We start from the raw sequence: 23388 nt of genomic DNA, 5'->3' as shown, positions 1-23388 counted from the left end.
GCACGTAGTGACTATGTCACGGAAGAATAAGGTTTAGCCTGAATTGAATTTCCATGTTGGTAGATTCGTCTAATATCAACCAAACCGAAACAAACTTTGTTTCTGATCTTCTATCCTTTTCCCTCTCGCTTAGCCCACATGGCAGGTCATGCCTCACAATCTGTACCATTTCGCAGTTGGTGGATAGTGATTGTGCAAGTGCGATAATTTGCATTAATTAGATCATGAAATATACTTTGATTTCGAAGATGCTGGTACACTGTTTCTGCATGTAATATCAAGTGGCAAGAAAGCCAATTCAGCAGGCAGTATTTCTATAACCCATGTAGTTAGACATAATCTGTTCCTGATCTAGCTGTATATAGTATGTGTGCATGTATATATGTAATCATCAACTTGTACACATTTTGTGCATTGTCTGTTGATAGTAGTCCTGTATGTAGCTGTATACAGGGTGAACCGTAAGTAATGTAATTAATTCCAGGGGATTATTCTTTAAGATATTTCAAACAAAAAAGTGAAATACAATTTTGTCCATTTATGCTTCCTTTTCGAGATAAAAATGGTTTTATATGAAACATTTCATAGCGTGTTTTGGGAAAGCCATTGTTTTAATTCCCAATATGCTCAGCCAATTTAAGAAGGCAGTGTATTATGATAATAAATTATTAATAGAATGTTAGTTTTTTCCTTTAAATTGCAGAAATTGATTCGAACAAATGTAACCTTTCATTCCGAAAAAAAATTTACAATGTTACATGTGTTTGGATCAAATTTCTGCACATTTAAAGGACAAAACTGGAATTCTTTAAATAATTTTTTACCACAATACACTGATCTCTTAAATTGGCTGAGCATATTGGGAGTTAAATCAGTGGTTTTCCCAAACCACGCAATGGAACATTTCATATAAAACAATTTTTATCTCGGAAAGGAAGCAAAAACAAGCAAATTGTGTTAAACTTTTTTGTTTGAGTAATCCTCTGAAATTAATGACATTACATTCGATTCATCTTGTATAGTGCCCTTCTTTGTACAGTACATCACAAAGGAAATACTCCAGTATGGTTTAAAATGGCTTGGTGCTTCCATTCCAAAGTGTAGCAGTGATATAGTATGTTTAAAAGTAATTATTTCAGCAGTTTAACGTCGTAATTTTACTCATACAAAATGTGAAAATAAACTTAAAATTAAAATATAATGACAGTTTGTCAATATACAGTTTAAGGGCTTCAGAATCATTTTAAGTAATGTAGTTACTTTCATCATCATTGTTGACATCTTCACTATCTACTGATATCAATCTGAGATATTATTAACTTATTAACAGTAATCTTGCTAGAGGTTTTGATTTATCGAGAGAAAATCAAAACTCAAGTGGGATTTAATTGACTATTACACGATTAAAAAAAGTTTATAAAGATTAGAAGAAATAAAGTACTCTAATGCAATAAAATAGGTATTAATTGATTTAACTAAAATTCTATTTTACTAATGTTAGCTTCACCAAAACATTTGCATGGAGCTGCTATTTTCAGTTGACTATCTATGCAGAAAACAAATGACGATAGCAAAGCATGTTTTATAGTACCGTAATTAATTTGCAGTTTGAAATGTTGGCAAACAAAGAAATAAATGCCATAGAAGTGATAAAAACAAACAAATGCTAGGAAAGTGATAAAATTGTAGCGATAAACAGCCATGATTAGTTGAAAAACATCGTCGTAATAAAAGTGTAATAGTTTAATCACCTTAATATCAATGTACTAAATTCTTTATTGCACCTTAGTATTAAGTAGCTCATAATTTTAACCACACTGCAAACTGAGATATGAAACAAATACAACGCTTCTCACTGAAAGCGAATAATAAGATATACTAACGCACAATAGGAAGTATGTAAAATAATATTGATTCACCTTGTCTAGTTGTGAAAACTCTAAAATTCTTAGTGGGAACTTCCTCTGTGTGTACAATGTATATAAAATAAACGTTATCTCTTTTCTTGGGTGAACACTCTATCACATGATATGTGACTAACAAACACATCACTTTTGTAACAACTTTTTATTTCTCCCACTAAAATTTTGGTACCTTCATTATTTACTTAGTTCCGATTTTAAATTACATATACTATTTATCATGAGGTGGCATTACAAAGAGAAAAAAGAATTTCTTAGCTAATGTGAAGTCCATTTGTTCATTCTGCCATATGAATACGTTTTGTTTATTCATAATGTATAGAGTTCAGTAAGAACACTGGAAATAAATATTGGGACCAACAAATTTAAATTATGATGTGTGAGTTTTGTCTCTATATTGAGATCAACTTTGAAATTAAATGTTTACTATACAAAGTAATTTGTTAATTTAGTGCCTGATGTGGGAACTCCGTCCGAGATGAAGGATGAAGCTGAGGGACTGAAGAGGGAAGCTGAAAAAGAAGTTGATACAAATGAGAGAAAGAGAAGAAAGAGGGAAGAAGAGAAAGAATCCAACGTCAGTGATACCAACAAAGCTGCGGTAAATTTGTTACATTTTCTTTTATTTTTGTTTTGTATTAATTGATTCAAACTTAAAGAATCCTACAAGCATACTAATCACTGATGTATTTAAACAGAGCTTCAAAGAACTATTTCATGTTGCCATATATTCATTATTACTGCAATAGTGGTACTGTCAATATAAGGTATTTAGTTAAAGATTTTACCTTTTCTCCATCTTGTATTCTATAAACTTTCGGTGCTAATAATGTCAGCAACTAAGTTAAAGTGGAACTTCGATTATTGTTGAAATTCTATAAATCGTCATTTTTTACTTGTAACATTTTCCCTGGATCACAGTTCCAGCCATGTGCCAGATCAAGGAAGGAATATTATGAAACCAAGGTTTGATAGTTATTAGAAGAAGCAAGATGATCTAGCCACTTCACAAATAAAGACATCATTTACTTCCCAGTTTTTCATTTTTAGGACCACGAGAAACCACCATATCCGATTAACTTTCTCTCATGTTCCCTGTGTGTGTGGGTGTGTGTTTTTATTTTTACACACTACTCTTACAATACAAAATATGCAAATAGAGTAGGGACAATGTGTTCCACTTGGTTCTGATGCTAGCCTTCTGTCAAAGGATTATTATTAGACATTGTTTTAGAAAGTAGAGTGTGATGCTAACCATTCATTTTCTTATACTACAATTAGTTATTACAAGCTAGCAGCTTTCTCTTCTACATGTATAAAGGACATCATAGATTGTTTTCTTCAATTATGGGAAAAAAACATCTATTATAGAATTTTTTCTCTCTTGGAAATGATATGAAAATGATTACATCAATTTTTGAAGTGACACTTTTGTTACTGAAGTTTTGTTGTTGCAACTGAGAAACTGGTTGTACTAGAAATACATATTTCTATGTTTTCTTATTGTTGGTGTGACGATTTTCACTGGTGTTCCATTTGAATATGTTCGAAATACAATTTTGAGTTTATGACAAGAAATTTCATTACGATATTACTGTATTTTCTCGAATATCCTGCGCCCTTGAATATGTCTCGCAACCTACTTTTGAAGGGGGAGGAGGGATACAAAAATAAAACATTCAACAAAATCTATTCATGATAAATTAAACACAAATGCAGTTTAGTTAACAATAAATTTTATCCTAGAACAGGATGCATTTCAAACCCATCCTATGCGCACGCATTGCATGCATGTCACTTGTCTTGCTCAATCAGCCCTTTACACAGTATCCTGCAGTATTAATAGCAAGCGTCAGTAAATTAACTACCTTTATTTTGTATGATACTACATGGTTTGTTATAATTAGGGGGCGGATGATGATGAAAAGTCATCTTCTTATTATTCACATTAGGGCGATGCCTATTATTATAGACATCCTTTCTATGTTAATATGAAGGTAAAAAATTAATTTCTTATATTGCATTTTTTGCATTCTTCGACGTTTTTGAACTAATAGGTCATCTTTATATTTTTTTCGGCATTTTTTGGTCATTTTTAATACTTTGAAGAACTTTTAAATCATTTGGAATGCATTTTACTTTCTTCTTTACCGATTGGTCTGTTAAATCATTTTCCAACCTAATATATCAGTAGTAATTACCTACTGAATAGGTGAATATCAGTGAAGTTTGTGTTTTATAGTTTGGAACAGACTCTAAAGTCCATCCCTCATTCCACTGAAGGCTTCATTCACTTCACACAACGAAATTAATATAAAATGCTTGACAACAGCTTAGTTTAAGTGAGGACTTTGACCGCTACTGTTCTTTTGTTGGTACGAGGGTGTCTTTAGAATTTATGTTTGGAGGGGGAGAAACTTTCACCGTGTGCTGGTCAGGATGTTGTGTCCCCATGGAAGGAAAGGGACAGTATTTTTAACACAAAGATTGTAAGAATGCAAGCTGCACCCACAATTTGTTTTGTCATTCACACTCCCCATCTGAAAGATCTGGTAACAAAAGTGAAGAACGGAAATAGGAGGAGACAGAGAATGAAGGCATGACAATGACCACCACTGATTGAAACACATTGTAAACCCTCATTAAAATCTATAGTTTTCCATTAAAGCCTTCACTTTTTTGCATGCCCTTTTCCCCTATCTTAGCCAAATTCCAGAAAGTTGCCTCCTCTCTCCGACATTTGCAGGGCAGTCATTGAACAAGGTGACTAATTTTTTAGAAGTTGTGATGCGAGTACTTTGAATAACATATAAATGTCATTTTCTTTTAATTTTATGTCATTTTTCCATTATTTTAAGGGCATGTTAATGATCGTTTTAAGTAGATTTTTAGGTCATCAACATCCTCCCTCTAGTTATAATAAATACCTGTTATTGTCATTACTATTAACTTCTTCATTCTACTCTGTTTTCGTCGTTACCCAGGCAGTCATCTTCACTCCCAAATCTCCAAACACAATCTCCTCTGTTTCGTCCAGCTGATTGGAGATGCTACACTTCTTGAATCTCCTTTTGACAAGAGGGAACAATATGCGTGCCCATGCATCACGCATCCATTGAAAATATAAGATGTGCTAACTATAACTTGTCAGACTTGAACTTTCTTCTGACACACGTACTGTTAATCCAGATGTTATTTAACAGTGTTATGAATTGAAATACCCGTGTTGGAAGATAATGGCATGTGCTACTATCTTAGGAATTTGCAGGAGGAAAATCGGGCAATGTTGCCATACCCATATTTTTTACTTGTATATTTTGGAAAATAGTTTGCAGGGTATTAGAAAAAATACGGTAATTATTAGCAAATATAAAATATTTATTTTGTTAATAGGTTACAAAAAAGCTATCTGAGGGGGCCAGTGAAAAACGATCTTCACGAGAGAAAGGCCCTGCTCCTCCTCCACCTGTGGTATCTACCAAGACAGAAGAACTCAGCACTTTAGAATCCCAAGATTCTGCAGTATCAACTGGCTCCACATCTTCCTCAGATGAGAAGCCCGTGACTGAATCACCAGAATCTCTCTTCAGGCCCGAACCATCCTCCGTCCAATCAGAATCAGGCATCAAGCCCCCCTCCTCCATTGAGCAGGAATCTTCGTCACCAGTGTTGCCTACTAATGGAATTGCTGTGGCAACCCCTGTAATCCGTCCCAGCCTTGGCAGGGATTCCTCTAGGGAAGAAGAAGGAGAAGATATTGTAGAGCAAGGTGATAAAGTTATAGATAAAGTAGAACTCTCCGCCACAAAGACATGTGATAGTAGGGCAGATAATTATGTGGCAGCAGTGGACAAACTTACTCCAAGTGTGGCACTAGTTACTACAATACCAGATGACAAACCCGACGAAGTGGCCAGCAATACGTCTGGAGATGTTACAGTATTTTCAGGTAAGTTTCTGTTTTGCTTCTTTCTGTATTACAGTTTTCTTTTGTTCTCAAGTAACTGCGTACATCATTTTGTTTATTATCTCTTCCAGTGAATTACCATTAATGCAGAACTGTATAGATAACGAAATTAATTCTAGAGAAGTTTCGTTATAGGAAAATAATTACAGGAGCTGTAAAAAAGAAGATATAGGCTATTCATTTTGGTAAATATTTCTTAAGCCTGGTTCCCCCCTCCCCCATTCTGATATGGTTGACTTTTACCAGGGGTCAGCAACCTGCGACCTGTGACAAGTTCCAGTTATTGAACAAATAGGTGGTGGGAATTATACAAATTGGATGTAATTAGCATTTAATGTTCATGCGCTATTTCACTTGTATTGTTCATCAACAAAGGTCACAGCTTAAAGGTATAAAATATACTTCAAGTTCGTCATTTGGTTCCCTGCTCCCTCGTTGTTGCCATTATTATTATTATTATTATTATTATTATTATTATTATACCATTATCATTATCACTGCTGCTTCTTCTTAATTAATGTATTAAATCTAATAAAAAAATTATTGTTTATGATTTTGACAAATATGCAAAATGCAAAACACTGCAGCGCCTTGTACGAGTGCTTGCAACATGTAGTCTTGATTATTGAAGAGCCATTGACGTGGGAACCAGCATGCAGCATTTGTACTAATGCCGAGCACATTACTCATTGCTATGTGTGAGCATTATAGAGTGGCAGTAATGCAACTACGCTTATACAGTTTCCTTAACAAATTGTGCAATGAAAGCAATTGAAAGAGTTACTTATATACATTTTTTGTGAAAGAGGTGCTGAAATTGACTGTCTTTGTTGTCCACACATTTTTGACACCACCTTAAGAAACCATCCATCACTCACTGTAGTTCTCGTGAAGAAATGTGGAAGTTGCCTACATATTAAGCTTCTGTTCTTCCAGGGTGTATGGGTTTATCTTGTATACAACATCATGTGATTTACTCCAGAGATAAAAATCGCACAGGATTAGGTTAGGGAATCGAAAGAGACACAAATCCCTATTAATAACTATGTGTAGGTTGTGAACACTCTCTTAATTTCTACCATCAAGACATTTGCATGTTACTGTTAAAGAAAGGAGAAGTCGTTTCTCTGTAGACATTAACTGGTGATCATTAAAAACTGGTCTTATTGTTTTGCCGTTTCATGAAAGATATTAGGTTTTCCACTCACAAAAATGTGTGCCTACATACAGGATCACTGTGATGAAGTTCATGTATCACACTTATTTTATGTGACTGTAATTTTAACAATTTTGTAGCTCTTTACTCAAAGCAATGAAAAGTTCTGTTTGTTATGAAATATGCGAGCTAATGTTTCTTCAGTGAGAACACTGTGCCATCTGTATTAATAGCAGGGATTGTTTGTGCGACCTGAAAGTTTTACATGTGGGAGTTTCTTCCTATTTACTTTGAACTTCGCAATCTGTGTTAACACATTAATTTCTCCATTCAGAATGTTCTGTCCAAGGGCAGGTCTTTCACTGCAAATTCAGCATTCTCCAATGTTTCCTATTTTCGCCTTCTTTCTAGTCTCCACATATGATCCATGTATCTTAATGTTGTCTATCATCTGTTGTCTTCTTCTACCCCGAACATGTCAATGACCACCGACATAGCTCAGGTGATAACGTGTTTGTCTGCTGATCTGGGGGTGTACTTGGGCTTGGGTTTGGTTTGCGTTTGGGCTGATTAGCTGGTTGGGTCTTTCCGAGGTTTCCCCCAACCGTAAGGCGAATGTCAGGTAATCTGTGATGAATCCTCGGTCTCATTTTGCCAAATACCATCTCGCTATCACCAATTTCATTGACGCTAAATAACCAAGTCGTTGATACAGCGTCGTTAAATAATAGAGTAAAAAAAAATGTTTAATACATGTGAATCATAAATAAATATATGTTGTTCAGAAGAGAACATATACTGAGCCACAATACACTCTGTGGTTATGTACACAAAAAATAGTCAGCTTCTAATAAATGTACCTTTTCGTGAGACTGCTCAGGTGGGGGCCAGCTGTATGTTTGATGTCACAAACATCCTGAACTTATTCCATTAATAGTCTCTAAACACACACCTTCATCTCAAACAGCAGAAATAACTAAAATGCTCTCTCAATTAATATCACTCAATAAAAGAGTTGTATTCCAATGGATTCCATCCCATTGTGGAATCCTGGGAAACGAGAATGCGGATGCTTTAGCAAAGAAGGGCAGCACTGCTACTTACAGACCTGTTACTAAATCTACGTATTACTCTGTGAAAAGATTTATTAAATCTACATACTTAGACTTCAACAAACAAAATTTGATAACACAATCTCAAGGGAAAAAATGGAACTCTCTGCATCATAATCCACAGTTAATTCCCGATTTACCACGAAAATCGTCTGTAGCTGCATTTAGATTGGCAACGGGCCATGATTGTTTGGCCAAGCACTTGCATAGAATTGGAATATATCAGTCCCCTAACTGCCCATTGTGCAACTCAAACCAAGAATTGGATTCGGAACACCTCAAAATCTGTGCTTCAGTGGCTGGCCATGATAAAATCTTTGAAAAATATTGGAGTGCAAAAGATCAAATGACTTTATTGTCAAACGCCTGGCATTAGAAAACAACAACAACATCCTGAACTGGTTTGCGCTTTAATGGCTCATCTTGGTTTTTCCCATATGAAAAGGGCAGTTTTTATAGAGCAAACCTAATATTTTTCCCATTAATATGTTTCACTGTTTGTGGGATCACTTGTTTACATAAGGAACTTACCAATTCTCTAAAAAGTGATTAATGAAATGCTGTCTTATTCTGTGTAACTTACTTAGTCTTTTATTTTGTTAAAATAGCAGTGAATGTTAGTATAAAATAAAAGGTACTGTTGTTTGCTGAAAAAATACAGGTTATCAACAAAGTGGAAAGTCGGCTGCTTGTAACAGACATCAACTTAGCAAAGGAATTAGGTTTACTAATTTCAACCGTGAATAAAATAATGGCTCATAAAAATTACATTTAACACCAAGGTCCAACTACTGAACCAAGGAAAAAGTTAAAAGCTTCGAAATGCTAGATGTTCGAAACAGTACTGCTAGAATGGTTTCGTCAAAATAGTGGCATGTATATTTCTGTTGCAGGTCGAGTGTTAAGGCAAAAAGATGAGAAAATAGCAAGACGAAATATTGACTGTAAGGTATCAAATGGTTGGATCATTTGAATCATAACTGATTTTGTGATTTATAAAGCCATAAGTGGAAAGACAAAGTGTTGATATTTGCTGTTGGTTCTATTATTGCATAATATTACACTGGCATTCAAAGAAATGTGACCTGGAATTTTCTGATCATATAAGCGAACTTTTTAACCATGGGATAAGTCAGAACCAAAGATTATAATCAAATCAACAAACTTTGAAATGCAGTAGTACCATTAGATCTCAGTAGGTGACATTAGTATCATACTCATCTGTCATAGCTTTAAATCAAAGGAAACTAACCATTGAAATCGATATTTATCTGTAGAGCAAACTAAAAAATTAGAACACATCTTTAAATTAATGTATTTCTGTATCTCTAAAATATTTCATTTTCAAAATGCTATATCTTTTACACACATGAACATAGAACCTTGTGGTAAATTTTAAAATACACATCTGAATAAACAGTTCCACTTATGGTTTTCACAAAAATGTTCAATATCTCCTTCTTCAGACACATGGTCTACATCTACACAATAGTCAAGTTACTTGCGAGCATGTCTGGTGTTACTGCAGCCACTGCTCTTATGTGGTGTCGCAGTTTGTTCACAGTTGTCAGAAAATGGAGTCTTTCACAAACCCCTACAGGAGAAAATCACAGACAGATCAGGCGACCTTGGTGGCCAGTGGTGAAATGTCAAGTTCATAGACCCCTTACAGTTGATTCATCATTGAGGAAGCTGAAAGTGTTGTGCCAATGTCGAATGTCCTAAGCAGTAGTAGGTACAATGCTGTACTGTCAACGAAAATCATGCTGCACAGTTGTAACGGGTTCGTACTTGTTGAAATGGAGAATGCAGAATTCTTTCTTTTGCTTGCTCACTATCTCTACATATACTGAAGAGCAAGCTGCACCAGGGAGGCACCTGCCAGCAACCAAGTGAAACTACAATCCCGTGCCAAGATAAACTTTTTATTCCAACATATATTTTAAAGTTTACCGCAAGATTTTGTGTTCATGCATGTAAAAGAAATCAGATGATTCTTGATACATTGTATATAATTGAGTGGAAACAATAACAAAATTGTATTATTTATTTATTCATAACATACTCTACATTTTGTTCATATGACTGTACATAATATATAAGCAATAAAATTACTTACATAAAGTGTTGAGATGGTTAAGAAAGGGTTGAGGATGTTTCAAGAAGTGCCAAATGCATCTTCATTATGCTGCCCTTTTTATTTCCATTTATTATTGGTCTTAAGTGCTAGTCGAATTTTGTGACCCTTGTCTTTTAAAAGATGCATAGATCATATGGCACAACATTATTTTGTCATTATATAGGCGAAATCACCTGAGGGTACATTTTTTTTTAGAATATTTATTTTACATACTGTTGACAGTACTGATTGTTATCTGCACCATCTTTTCGTACAAATAATAACTAATGTAACCACCCTTACACGAAAAAATTATCAATCTCTATCAGTTAGTAGGGATCGAGTATCTTTGAATGCCAGTGTTCCATTTCATACATATCAATACATTTAATTTCGATATTGATTATCTTGTAATTCCATTACAATTTTTAGTTTACTCTTTTAAGGTGTTTCCCTCATGAGAACTTTACATATCAAGTTACTTTATAGCATTAATTTGGCGCAATACTCATAAAAGAATGTTAACTCCTCCTGGCTTAAAATTTCCTTGGCCTCTGCTAGTTTGGTTGTATGAAAAATTCCATTTTTGATGTGAGGGTACTTATAATTCTCTACAAGGTAGAGCTAATTAGTTATTACAGTAAAAAATATAGAATGATGGTTAACAGAACAGTTCATTTTAATGTGGCTTAAAAATGACTGATGAATTTTGCATAGGACTCCCGTTTTATGAAAGATGATTCCTTTAGCTGTCTTATATGCAACTATGTTCACTGATAAAAAATATGTAGCTGCATTATTTATTATATCCCTTGAGTTTCCGGTTCATTTTACACGACAATATCCTCGTGCATTCTGTTTGGAAGTACTTCTTAGTTTGGCATAGTTATTCTTTATTCATGATAGCAAGAATGTCGGGAATATATATTAGCCATACATGCTATTACTAGGGCATGCACGCAGTCACATAGTGTTTTCATGTAGCTAACAAGAAAGACTGCCTACAATGCAAATCGGAGTCACATGATTATCTTGGTCTAGTCATGGCCATTGTGACAATCTTCTAATATAAATACATGTTCAATTGCTATATTAAACTTATGTGTTGTTGTTTTCTAATGCCAGGCGTTTGACAATAAAGTCATTTGACCTCTTGCACTCCAATATTTTTCAAAGATATTGTCATTGTCAGCCACTGAAGCACAGATTTTGAGGTGTTCCGAATCCATTTCTTGGTTTGAGTTGTGAAAGTGAGACTTTATAAAACAGTTATATTACCTGTTGTTGTGTATGGTTGTGAAACTTGGACTCTCACTTTGAGAGAGGAACAGAGATTAAGGGTGTTCGAGAATAAGGTGCTTAGGAAAATATTTGGGGCTAAGAGAGATGACGTTACAGGAGAATGGAGAAAGTTACACAACGCAGAACTGCAAACATTGTATTCTTCACCTGACATAATTAGGAACATTAAATTCAGATGTTTGAGATGGGCAGGGCATATAGCACATAATATGGTCTAGTGTTAGTGCATATAGAGTATTAGTTGGAAGGCTGGAGGGAAAAAGACCTTTGGGGAGGCCGAGACGTAGATGGGGAGATAATATAAAAATTGATTTAAGGGAGATGGTATATGATTGTAGAGACTGGATTAATCTTGTTCAAGATAGGAACCAATGGGGAACTTATGGAAGCAATAAACCTCCAGGTTCTTTAAAAGCTGTAAGTTGAATCACAGTCTAGTATATACAGTCACGAAGCTCAATACGTAGTAAATATGCATCCATAGATAGTTGCTCACCACTAGGATCGCTACTATTGCCCCATTACAGACAATGCGAAATAGTACCGGCACAGTCTATTGTTCCTAGCACCCTCAAAATTCAAGCTTCGTGACTGTATATACTAGACTGTGGTTGAATCATCAAATTAGGAATAACTTTGGTTGGGGATATTTTTTTCGAGATGGATGACTAGTTCTATCGCAACCAAAGAATCAACTTCTGATAGCCCCATAATGTCTGTTTTTAACTTCCTTTTACCCACTAGTCATGCATTATTTTGTGTTTCTCTCTTACTTCTATTCAGAACTGAAGTTAGTTTCTTATTTCAGATAATCATAAAACTGTATTTATGGAAAGGATCATTAAAGATACGGTACCTGTTATGATTTTTACCAGTCCTACATAATGTTCTTGTTTGTAGGTTCAGCATCAGTGGACCCAACTCATCCTGAGCCTAAGATAAACAAGTCTACAGTGACAATCACAACTGATTTACGTGAAGATATGAACTCATCAGCTTCTTCCGGAAATGTAACACAAGTGACAGTGGTTACAACACATCCTCCTGTGCTCCTACCCCCTATGGACAGCTCTACCCCATTAAAACCCCCTTCTGGGACCAGTGTTGGAACTTCTGGAGTAACCCCTACAGTGACTGTTACATCTTCTGGGGACAAGGGTAGTGAAGTAGTTATTGTAGCCAATGAGACCAACAAAACGCAGATCAATGAATCATCGACTGATGATGACGCTTATCATTTATTGGACTCGCTAGAATGTAACTCTCAAACTCCAGATCGACCGATCAGTATCGTTAAGGGGAAGAAACTAGACGAAAGTGAAGTCCTCATTGTTAGTCCGAGCTTTATTAGCATGGATGAAGGAGAAAGGTATGTATCCTTTGTTAAGCATATTTAGTGTTCATTATTCATTGTTTGAAATGAGAAGCAAGTGTAATTTTGTTATTTAATTTTATTTTCATTCAGAATGTATTTGGAGGGAATTTGTTTTATTTAAAATACACTGAGGTGCAAAAAAAAGTGGAACACTACGAAAAATTACGATATTCATTGAAGAAAGACTATTGTGACAAGACTTTGCCACTTTATGAACCTGATTTGGTAAATTTAAAACTTATACAATATTTTTAGGCCTATTAACATAATTTCGACCCATTAGGCCAAAAAAAATAAGAACAAAAAATATTATTTTTCACTCTACTTGATCAATTACCACGGCGTATTCTCTTCTCTAGCCATAATTACAGCTTTCATCGTCTCAGACATGCTCTGAATAACATTTCTGGTACCCCGCTGATCCAGGTTTTCTCACTCCTGCTGTATGGCTTCCCTGAGCTGGTGTATGTCTTGGTGCAGGCACTTGATTCTGTACACATCTTCCCAACAAATTCCATACATTCTCTGTGGGATTCAGATCTGGACTGTATGCTGGCCAGTCCATTTTCTGAATCTCCACCTCTTGGAGAAAGTTGGTGACATGTTGTGCTACATGGGGATGGGCATTATCCTGCTTTAGAATGTTGTCCTCAATGAAAGGTACAACGTGGTTTGTAATTTCTTTCACATAGCGGTTGGCATTGTGGGTGCCATGCTCAACGAACACCAGGTCCGTCTTTTCTTGCATACTGATTCCACCCAGACCATGATGGAACCTCCTTCGAAAGGCACTCATATGAGAGAAAGTACAAGAAGAATAATTCTCTCCAGGACTTCTCCACACTCTCTCCTGTCCATCTGGAGATCATAAGGCAAACCTAAACTCATCTGTAAACAACACATTAAACCACTGTTCTAATGCTCACTTGGCATGTTGATGAGTGAACTCAAGTCTTGCAGCATGATGCTTCTGAGTCAACAGGGATACTGTGGCAGGTCTTCCTGACTCCAGGGTTGATTCGTGGAGACATCTTCTAACTGTCCACACACTCACTTCCAATTGACGGTCTTGATGGGGTTGATTTTGGATCTGGGCAGCCGATCTCACAAACTTGAAGCTTTATAAAGTGGTCATCCCTCTCGATTGTGACTCTGCTACGACCTGATCCTGGTCTTCTGCTGTACGAATTTATTTCTCTAACGTGTCTCACAGTGCTGTGAATGCTTCCAACTGATGCTCCAAGTCTCTCTTCTACATAGCGATAAGATCTTCCATCTTCTATTAATTCAACAGCACTTGCAGAGGCTTCCAGGCTTAACGGCATGTTAGTCGTATAAAGAAGTCTTCGTAATTGCGTCAAACAGTTAACAGAACACGTCTTTTCGTTGGTTAACTTCAAAATCACAAGCCATCCCCCAAACAGATGGTACAATAAATGTTAAACAAAGGTTACTATAGATGTGCGAGTGGTAATGGTAATAAACAACAAATGCGTTAAGGGTCTGAAAATGGTTATTAGGGTGGTTTTTACACTTTTTCTTTTCCAGCAGCATCATAAAGTCATAAAACTACTTCAAAGTTCAACAGAGGAGATTTTAAGTTCTAATATTTAATCACAAAATAATTTTTTTTCTAGGGTTTCACTTTTTTTTTTTTTTTTTTTTTTTTTTTTTTTTTTTTTTTTTTTTTTTTTTTTTGCACATTGTATATTAACTGAAGTAGCAAGTTAGATGCTATTACCAGATGAATGAGTGGCAACATCTCTTCACAAGACAGTAGTAACAAATTGCTTCTCTTGTTGAAATTGAAAATCAAATCCAGATTCCTTGAATAGAAGGAAGTTGTTCTAGTCAAGTACATGCTTTTTAGAATAATGAAATATTTCAATTTTTGAATGTTTATGGAAGATCTTTATTTTGTCTTTTTACATAAAATCCTAGATAGTACCTTACAACAATCCACAACCACTTCCAAATCTTTTCTGTTAATTACTTTCCTTTCATTATATTGTTTCAACAGTCCTTAATAATTTCAGCATTTAAAACATTTCACAATGAAACGATAAATACGTAACAAAACTTTGTAGTGATTACAGTTTTGAAACTTGTGATTTTCGCCATAATTTTCGCATAATAATATAAATGAAAAAAATCATCGACATATATTCATAATTTATAAATCTAATTATTTCTTTTTAATGTGATCAGTTTAGTTTACAGTAGTAGTCTGTAAGTAAATCTGTAATGCTATTTTATATAACTGTAACTGAGTGCTAGAAGAATTATTTTATTTGAAATTATTTGTTATTCCATGTAAATTATTGAACATTTATGCTAAACTGTTTTATAATCATATGAAAACAAAAGTCGTTTCGAAAATGGAAAGTTGTGACCTATTTAACAGTGTAGAAAGTTTTCAGCATGAGTATATGGTAGGGCAATTGTGAATGTGTGAACACAAAGGGATTTGGAAGGTAGAGATTTCATTGTATTTAAAAGGAGTAATTTGGGATTTTCTAAGCTCTTAAGTGAGCTTGAAGACATAATATTGGGGATTGAACTTCTGCCTAAACAGCACAATGCTCTACTGCTAGCCTTTTCATTGGCACTATTTCCTCAGAAAAAGTTTGTTTCATTGCTGTCATCACTTTTTGCATTGCACTTTTCTCTTGTCATGTGATGTAGGAATAATACATGTAATACACAAGCAGCCATAACATTTATATTTTGTAATGTTGTAATAGGTTGGCATTAAGTCACTTGGATTCGACTCTGGAAGACGCTACAGCAGACTACGATGAAGAAGTTGACTTCCGGCAGTCACATGATACAAGTCATGTTTCTGTTGTGACAGTTGGTGAGGAGAAAGAACGTGTGAAAGACTCAGCCTCTATAGGTGGTACTAGAACTCGAACACCAGCTTCACATGGTGATGGGAGAAGCAGCAAAAGTGATTCTGGTATGATACTTTGTTCAGATCTCTAATCATTTTCAGGATGAGCACCATTAGCTGAACTGTAGAACATTGGTTGTTTACACTGGTAACCCAGGTTTGAATCCTATCAGGTCCAAGTGGAATTTGTGATGGACAAAGTCTGTGCTTGGTGATAAGTTTTCTTGAGGTACTCCCTTTCACTTATCAGCATTCCACCATTCCTTTATTAATCATTGTGATCATTATGCTATGTTCTGTAATTCATAATTCACCTATGGTGTACCAAGTGCAACGTCTGTGGTTCAGCATGTCATTCATTTATTGATGGAAATGTTTAGGTGAATTTTACGAAGTCAAGACCCTCGAATTTGGGTAGAAAAAATTTCATGATTACTTTTGTAGCCAATAGAAGAAACAGGTAGAGAAATAACAGACAATATCAGTTTCTAATAATGTTCTTACCAAGTATTTTTTAATAAATGGCACAGGTTCAATTCCTAGTTGGTTGCACTGGAATTTAAGGCAGTTAAATACAGTACTTGATACAGGATTTTGCAGGGTACTTCTGTATCCTCAGGCAGTATTCCATAATTTAATCACTAATTAGCATCACCATCATCATTGTTCTAGTATAATAAAGTTCCACCTCTTGTGGTACATTTTGAAAAACATCGAAGATGGCAAAGTGATGTATAATTTTGGTACATTGTCAGAAAAAGAACAATTGTTTATATGCATAAAGTTATTTGTAATATATTAGTCAGCGATGTATGCAATGGAGGGGGAAAGGAACTGGCCACCCTACCCCATTATCTCTGGCTTAGTTGCATAATGAGTAATGCCTTATTGGTGTCACTAAATGAAGTTCAAACCTGTTTTTGGATAATTGACTAAACAACAATTTTCAAAGGGGAACACTTGAGGTCAAATGACCAAGAATCAAATGAACTCGCTAACGAAGTGGGTGTAATAACTTCATAACAAGGAATGAAAATATTTATTTGCAGATACAGATAGACTCTGACTTCCATATATCCTACAGACATGGACTCAGGCTTACAAAGTTAAATCTATGACACAGAAAAAAATTAGTCTACAGAAGTTACAGACTGAGACAAAAATGTAGAGTAATGCAGATTGCTAGGAAATGCGTGAAATTATCTGCCTATTTTGCTTCTGGCTGTCAGTTCTTACGTGTGTGCAGCTGTGAAGGCAAGTGATATCTTTCTGTGAATGTTTCCACGTTCTTTTTATCTCCACGTTTGCATAATTTTGTGTACCATTAATGTAAGTATGATCTAAATATATGCAGGTTTGACTTACGTAGCATTTTGTAAAGAATCCCCCTACATAAGTCAGAGATTTTTTGTATTTCCTCCTCTTAAAGATCACTGTTACGAGACAAAAGCAACCGTGCTGTATTAGGATAGAGCTGATCTAAAAAGACTCTAATTGAGATTTAGTGTAATGATGGCAGAAGGAATGGGAGTAATCTAAACATACTATATATCATCTTTGTTAGCAAAGATTGCCATCTTGTGCCAATTGGAATCTGAATCCAGACCTTAATTATGACAGCCGATGTACTAATCATAGACCAATAATCTTCATTAATACTATATAATGTGAATGGTATTGACTTCATTATTCTTTACATGTTGAAAAGAACAAAATTTTAATGGGTTGAAAATTTTATTGAAGTTAAGAAATGGCAAACAGTATTGGAAAGAACATAACCTTACTTGTTTATGTGCAGTTTTATGTACTCTTCAGTGTATTCATCACTAGCGAACGGATTTCTAGTTTTGTACCTATTTTGTTTGCTGCATCCTAGATGTATGTTATTCAGATATCTCCATGTTTCATGTACACACAATCCCCCCATTAAAATTCTATAGAATCTAAAATGCCTAAATGAACCATAAATGCCTAAAACCTATCTTTGTGTCTGAAAAGAGACTTTTTAATATTTTAATAATGATAATGATAATAATAATAATGGTTTATTTAACCTGGCAGAGTTAAGGCCATACGGCCTTCTCTAACACTCAACCAGGAGTAAAACTGCATTACAAAAAACACTACAAATTTACTAAGTACACTACAATTTTACACACAAAACTGAATAAGATGATAATAATATAATGTAAACAACAAGTAAGTAGAAATCAGACATGATATATAACATACAGAAAGAAAGGAAAAAGCATAATAAAATGTAAACAGCAGGTCAAAATAAATGAGACATACAAAGTATAAAAAAATAAGACAATTAATAATAATAATAATAATAATAATAATAATAATAATAAAATAGGAAGTACAAAGCATACAATGAATGCACTATTTTTAGGTACACACAGTAAGGAAAAAGTTACCACATTATAGGTATACCAATATCAGGAAATATGAAAACAAAAAGATAAAATAAGTTAAATATCACTAGAACATAAAAAAATGTGAATACATGGAAACATGCAATACAACAATATTTTGCGTATATTTAAAATAAAAATACCTCTAAAAAATGCAGAAATGCCCACAAAACTACAAAAATACTATAAAAAAAAATCTTACAGATAAACACTAGTCTGAGAAGTTCGTTCCATAGAAGGGGAGGAAAGACGATTTTAACTATTTCTTAGAACCGAAGTTTGTTTGGAAAAGTCCATACTAGCATAAAAGGGGTGGTAGGTTAGGCAGGAGCTTACGAATTAGTTTCCGGATCAATGCTCTTCTCTTAATGTGAAATGAAACTGGCCAATCAACAATCAGTCTCTTTCACAGAAAGATTCGGAGTCTTCAGTTCAATAGCACTCATTGTCAGCACCAGGTCTTTGTACATAAATTCTTCTTAAAATGGAATATTTACTAAAATATAAATTTATTGATTATTCATTTTATATAAACTCATGGAAGTCTTAAATTGAATTTTATAAAGTCCTAAATCTTTTTTTTTTTTTTTTTTTTTTTTTTTTTTTTAGCACCTAGAAATCCGTTCTCTAGTCATCAAATAAGGAGGAAACTTACTATCAATTGTCTATGACAGTCCTTACCTTGATCTATGGTCAGATGAAGTCTTGATGGGAGAAAATATGAGAATTCACAATATTTGTAGGTCCTGAGGATGACTCTATTCGAACATCGATACTTGTAGAAGGTATGACAACTGGTGCAACAGATGTCGACCAGTTAACTGAGAACAAGCGACCAAATGGGAATTTAATAGGTGCCTCTCGTCAAGACAGTGAAGAGGTTTTAATTGTTGTAAACAACTCAACGAATGTACAAAGAAGGGTAAGTGGACATTAATAATTTCTTGATTATAAAAATTGTCAGCGAGATAGTTTTGTTCCTTCTCTTTGCTGTTGAAATTGCCTTAGGAAATCTTGTATACCTCTTTTCATTTGTCGTGCGTTTTCTTAATAATTGTTATTAAGTCATAGTATACTGATTTTTCGGAAAATTCGTAGAATAATGTTTTTGATAGATTATGAAATACTAGAACAACCACATACAAAGTGTTGTTATATGGATTATGTCCTATTATCCGGAGAAGGGATATAAGCTGATCATACATAATCATTCCATACAAGAAGACTCCACATATCAGCATCCTCTAATGCAGGGGTTCTTAACCTTTTTTGACCAAGACCCAAAGTTAAATGGACGATGAAGTTAAACGGTGCTATTGTAATAAAAACAAGTAAATAAGTGTAGCAATTATTTATTAATATAGAGTTGTGATATTTCGTAATAAGCAATAATTATAAAATATGATCATAATCCCAAGTACATACTTTAATTAACATTTCTTTAATTTTATTTTTTCGGGAAGCTACGGCAACCCATCCCGAAAGCCATGGCGACCCTTGTTTGGATCTCGACCCATAGGTTAAGAACCCCTGCTCTAATAGATCCTACATTCGCACCAGAAAATGACACGTGTGTAATGATAAGTGATGTGACATAACAGACAATTATTTTAAACTAACAACCTAACATAAAGCATTGAATGCACACAGAATTTTAACAAGACTGCACTTATATTGTGAAGCGCCCACATCAAATAGACTTTTTCTAAGGGGTTTCCCTTTGCTCTGTATTAGGCCTGATTTACCATCAACTGGCTAGACATTATAGCCTGCATTACTGTACAAAGCTATATATCAGGACGCTGACAACACGAAATTAAACACAGCTCAGCATCAATACCATATTATAATACAGCACATGGAGCAGACAATAACAGAAACCAATTGACTAATCATCCGATCACTGTTTCCATCTCTTTGTTTGGGTTAGGGTTTTGAGTGATGTTGCATCATTACACAACCTTCTTATTATGATATCACACCTCATTGCATCGGTCTCACCTACAAATCACATTCTTTCATGACAGCCTTAATTAGTTTTCCAACTGTTTCAAATATCATATTTCCTTTTCATGTTTATAAGAACAGCAAGTTTGTCATAAATACTTCGAAAATATATAACAGGTGTGCATCCAGAAAGGGAACTAATTAATGTTACATCACAGTCTACTATATACAGTCGCGAAGCTTGAGGTGTTTTTTTTTTTGCAAATCTCGTGATAAAGCGCTCCAAGCGGTTAGCAACTATAAACAATAGACTGTCCATGGTCGACTTTGGACTGTGTCGTATTTCTATCGAGTGCTAGCTCGTTGCGTATTTCACATTGATGCTTGTGAAATGTTCGTTATTGGTTATAATGAAAATGTTAATGGCTAAAATATAATAATTGGAATAATAATATGGGACAAGGAGGAGACGTTTGTAGTGCTATAAATTGTAGCAACAGTAAGAGAAAGAGGCCAGAGTTATCCTTTTTCCGATTTCCGAAAGATTCAGAAAGGTTCCTGGGTTTCCACAAGAATGCTGTGCAGAAACAAAACTGTTAATTTGAAATTCTTTGTGACTGTTAGAATACATTATATCCTTAAATTTCACAATGAAATGTTTCAGTCTAACCGAAAGGACATTAGATACCTGTTAAAGTTCTTCACGTAGGCTGCTAAATTTCCAGAGAAATAAAGGTTAGGTCTACTTTTTTTTTTTTTTTTCAGAGGATATATTTTTAATTGTAGCTATTAATTTTGTTATTATTTTTATGTGTTATTTTACTAAAGACGTAGAAAAATTAAGTTTGTTTTAATGAAATTTATTGATCACGTTTTATTTTCAATTCTGATGGGATTATTATTGCTTAGGCCTATTTTTTTCTTCAAAGGATATGTTTTTAATTATAGCTGTTAATTTTGTTGTTATTTTTATTTGTTGCTTTACTAGAGACGTAGAAAAAGTCTGTTACAATAAAATTTATTGATCACGTTTTATTTCCATTTCTGGTGTGATTATTATTGCTTAACCTCATCCCACTTTATTAACTACGTAAGCCTACACTACAAGTACTGGTACATGTAAGTTACTCCATTAATTCATAATATTTCCATTATTATTATTGTTGTAAAGAGAAATGCAAATTAAAATATTTATTGGTTTCATAGTTAATTATCGCTATAATCTTGAATGAGTGAAGCTATTATAGTAAATTTCAGTTCGTTTTGCACAAACCAAAATTATATTAACTTATTTCTTGCAGGTATCTTCGAGTTTATGGTGGAATTTAATATACTTCATTAAAATAATAAATTAACTTTATGCATTTAATATTTCAATAATGGAAAGAAGGTGTTAATTTTTCCAAAAGAACACGACAACGAAAGTGTAACATATTTTGTCGGCTGCTAGGAGAGAGATCTGCGATGATGAGGAGATAGTAGCAATCCTAGTGGTGGGCAACTACCCATGTTTGCATTTTTACTACATATTGAGCTTCGCGACTGTATATAGTAGACAGTGGTTACATCCTAGGTGACATAAAGAGCTTCTTTGTCCTACAGCCAATAAGGACTTCAGACACATGCATTTGTTTACATGCGTAGTATTGTATGATGGTATGAAGATTAGTACACTTTTGCATGACAGTACAAGTTGGATTCTCCATATCCCAAAGATTGTTGTTTATAAATGTTTCCTTTCAGTATCGATCCTTCATGTTATTTTCAATGTGCTGTATAATATCCAAACTGTATGAGGGACTAAAATGGTTTTGAATGCAACCCATTAAGCTTGTTAGAGAATAGTGAGAAATACATTAAGGTCCGACAGTCTTGTAACCCCCCCCCCCCCCTGTTTGTATGTTGATGTGCATCCATTTTGAACATGTCATAGCAGATGTGTGACTGACAGTGGTTGATATTTTACGTTTCAGCTTGTTTTGTGATCCAGAATATCAGAATGGGCACCATCATTGTCGTGGCACAAAATGATTTGGTGCCATGTCCTGTGTGAAATTCTCCGCAGCAAAGGCGGTCTGATTTACCTTTGGGGAATAATTAAGAAGCATGTTTCGAAACATCGATACCAGACAATTGAAGATTTGAATCAAGCTGTTAGGGAGGCATGCAGAGAAATCACACCACCTTTGCTGCTCAAAATTTCACACAGGACATGGCGCCACATCATTTTGTGCCGCGACAATGATGGTGCCGTACTGATGTTCTGGATCACTAAACAAGCTGGAACGTAAAGTATCAACCATTGTCACACATGTGCGATGACATGTTCAAAATGGATGTACATCAACATACAAATAAGGGTGGGGGGAACCTTACTGTAGAATGTGAGTTGGAAAAGCACGAAGAAGTTCAGCAAGAGTGAACAAAATACGATCACAATATGACTATAATGGAATAAGATGCTTAACTTAATTTACCATAGCTTTTCCAGTACTTTGTCAAGAAAGGATTATCAGATGAATACAGAAGAAGTCAAATTTAACGAAACTTTGCACGGTTATTATATTTGAGAAAAGTAACATTTTTAAATATAAATTTGACTTTTTTTTCTGTGTATTCCAGACGAAGGAGAAATCTGAGCATATTCCTGTTTCTGTGAAAGACAAACAACGTTCATCACCTGAATATTATGAAAGTTCAACTGCTGAATCTAGGTCTCATTCTGAAAGTGGTTCAACAAGAAGTAGTGGCCATAGAACACCACCTTCATCAATAAGCAAAGCTGTAGATAGGTAAGAACTGATTTGTACTAGAATACTGTAGTAGTCCTGGTACTAACTTGGCAAAAGGATCTATAAACTATTAATGAAGATCCTGTTTTCTGATAATTCCTATGAACATAATTTTCTTCGGATATTTTAAACTTATTCTGATCAAAGCAAGTTCGAAATTTAACTTCTCGTAATAGTTTCCGTACTCCCATGCTCTCCAGAATTCTTATAACATTTCATGCTCTAAATTTCTTTCTGATCGGTGCTCATAACAGTAAGTGTATCAATTTCTCCTTTGATACATTTTGATTTCTCTCTTACTGCTGATTCGTCTTGTCAATTTTTGTCACGTTTCCCGTTAGTGCTAAATTTAATGTTTCATATTAACTGTTTAAAGCTAGATTATT

At 34.6% G+C, this 23388-nt stretch overlaps 1 protein-coding gene across 4 annotated transcripts in view; it reads left to right on the top strand.

Annotated features, from left to right (window-relative positions):
* Positions 1-23388, top strand: part of Slik (Sterile20-like kinase) — a 108475-nt gene that overhangs the window by 52419 nt on the left and 32668 nt on the right. For all 4 annotated transcript variants that reach the window (XM_069821674.1, XM_069821675.1, XM_069821672.1 and 1 more), the window contains 6 exons: positions 2375-2523; positions 5316-5871; positions 12479-12947; positions 15698-15912; positions 19007-19185; positions 22833-23002. In XM_069821674.1, coding sequence (XP_069677775.1) covers positions 2375-2523; positions 5316-5871; positions 12479-12947; positions 15698-15912; positions 19007-19185; positions 22833-23002 — 1738 coding nt within the window. The remainder of the gene's footprint in view (positions 1-2374; positions 2524-5315; positions 5872-12478; positions 12948-15697; positions 15913-19006; positions 19186-22832; positions 23003-23388) is intronic.

Source organism: Periplaneta americana, chromosome 3 (assembly GCF_040183065.1).
Source record: "Periplaneta americana isolate PAMFEO1 chromosome 3, P.americana_PAMFEO1_priV1, whole genome shotgun sequence".
In the NCBI taxonomy this organism is placed as follows: Eukaryota; Metazoa; Arthropoda; class Insecta; order Blattodea; family Blattidae; genus Periplaneta; species Periplaneta americana.
Note: the sequence above shows the minus strand (reverse complement) of the source record. Positions and strands in the feature narration are given on the sequence as shown.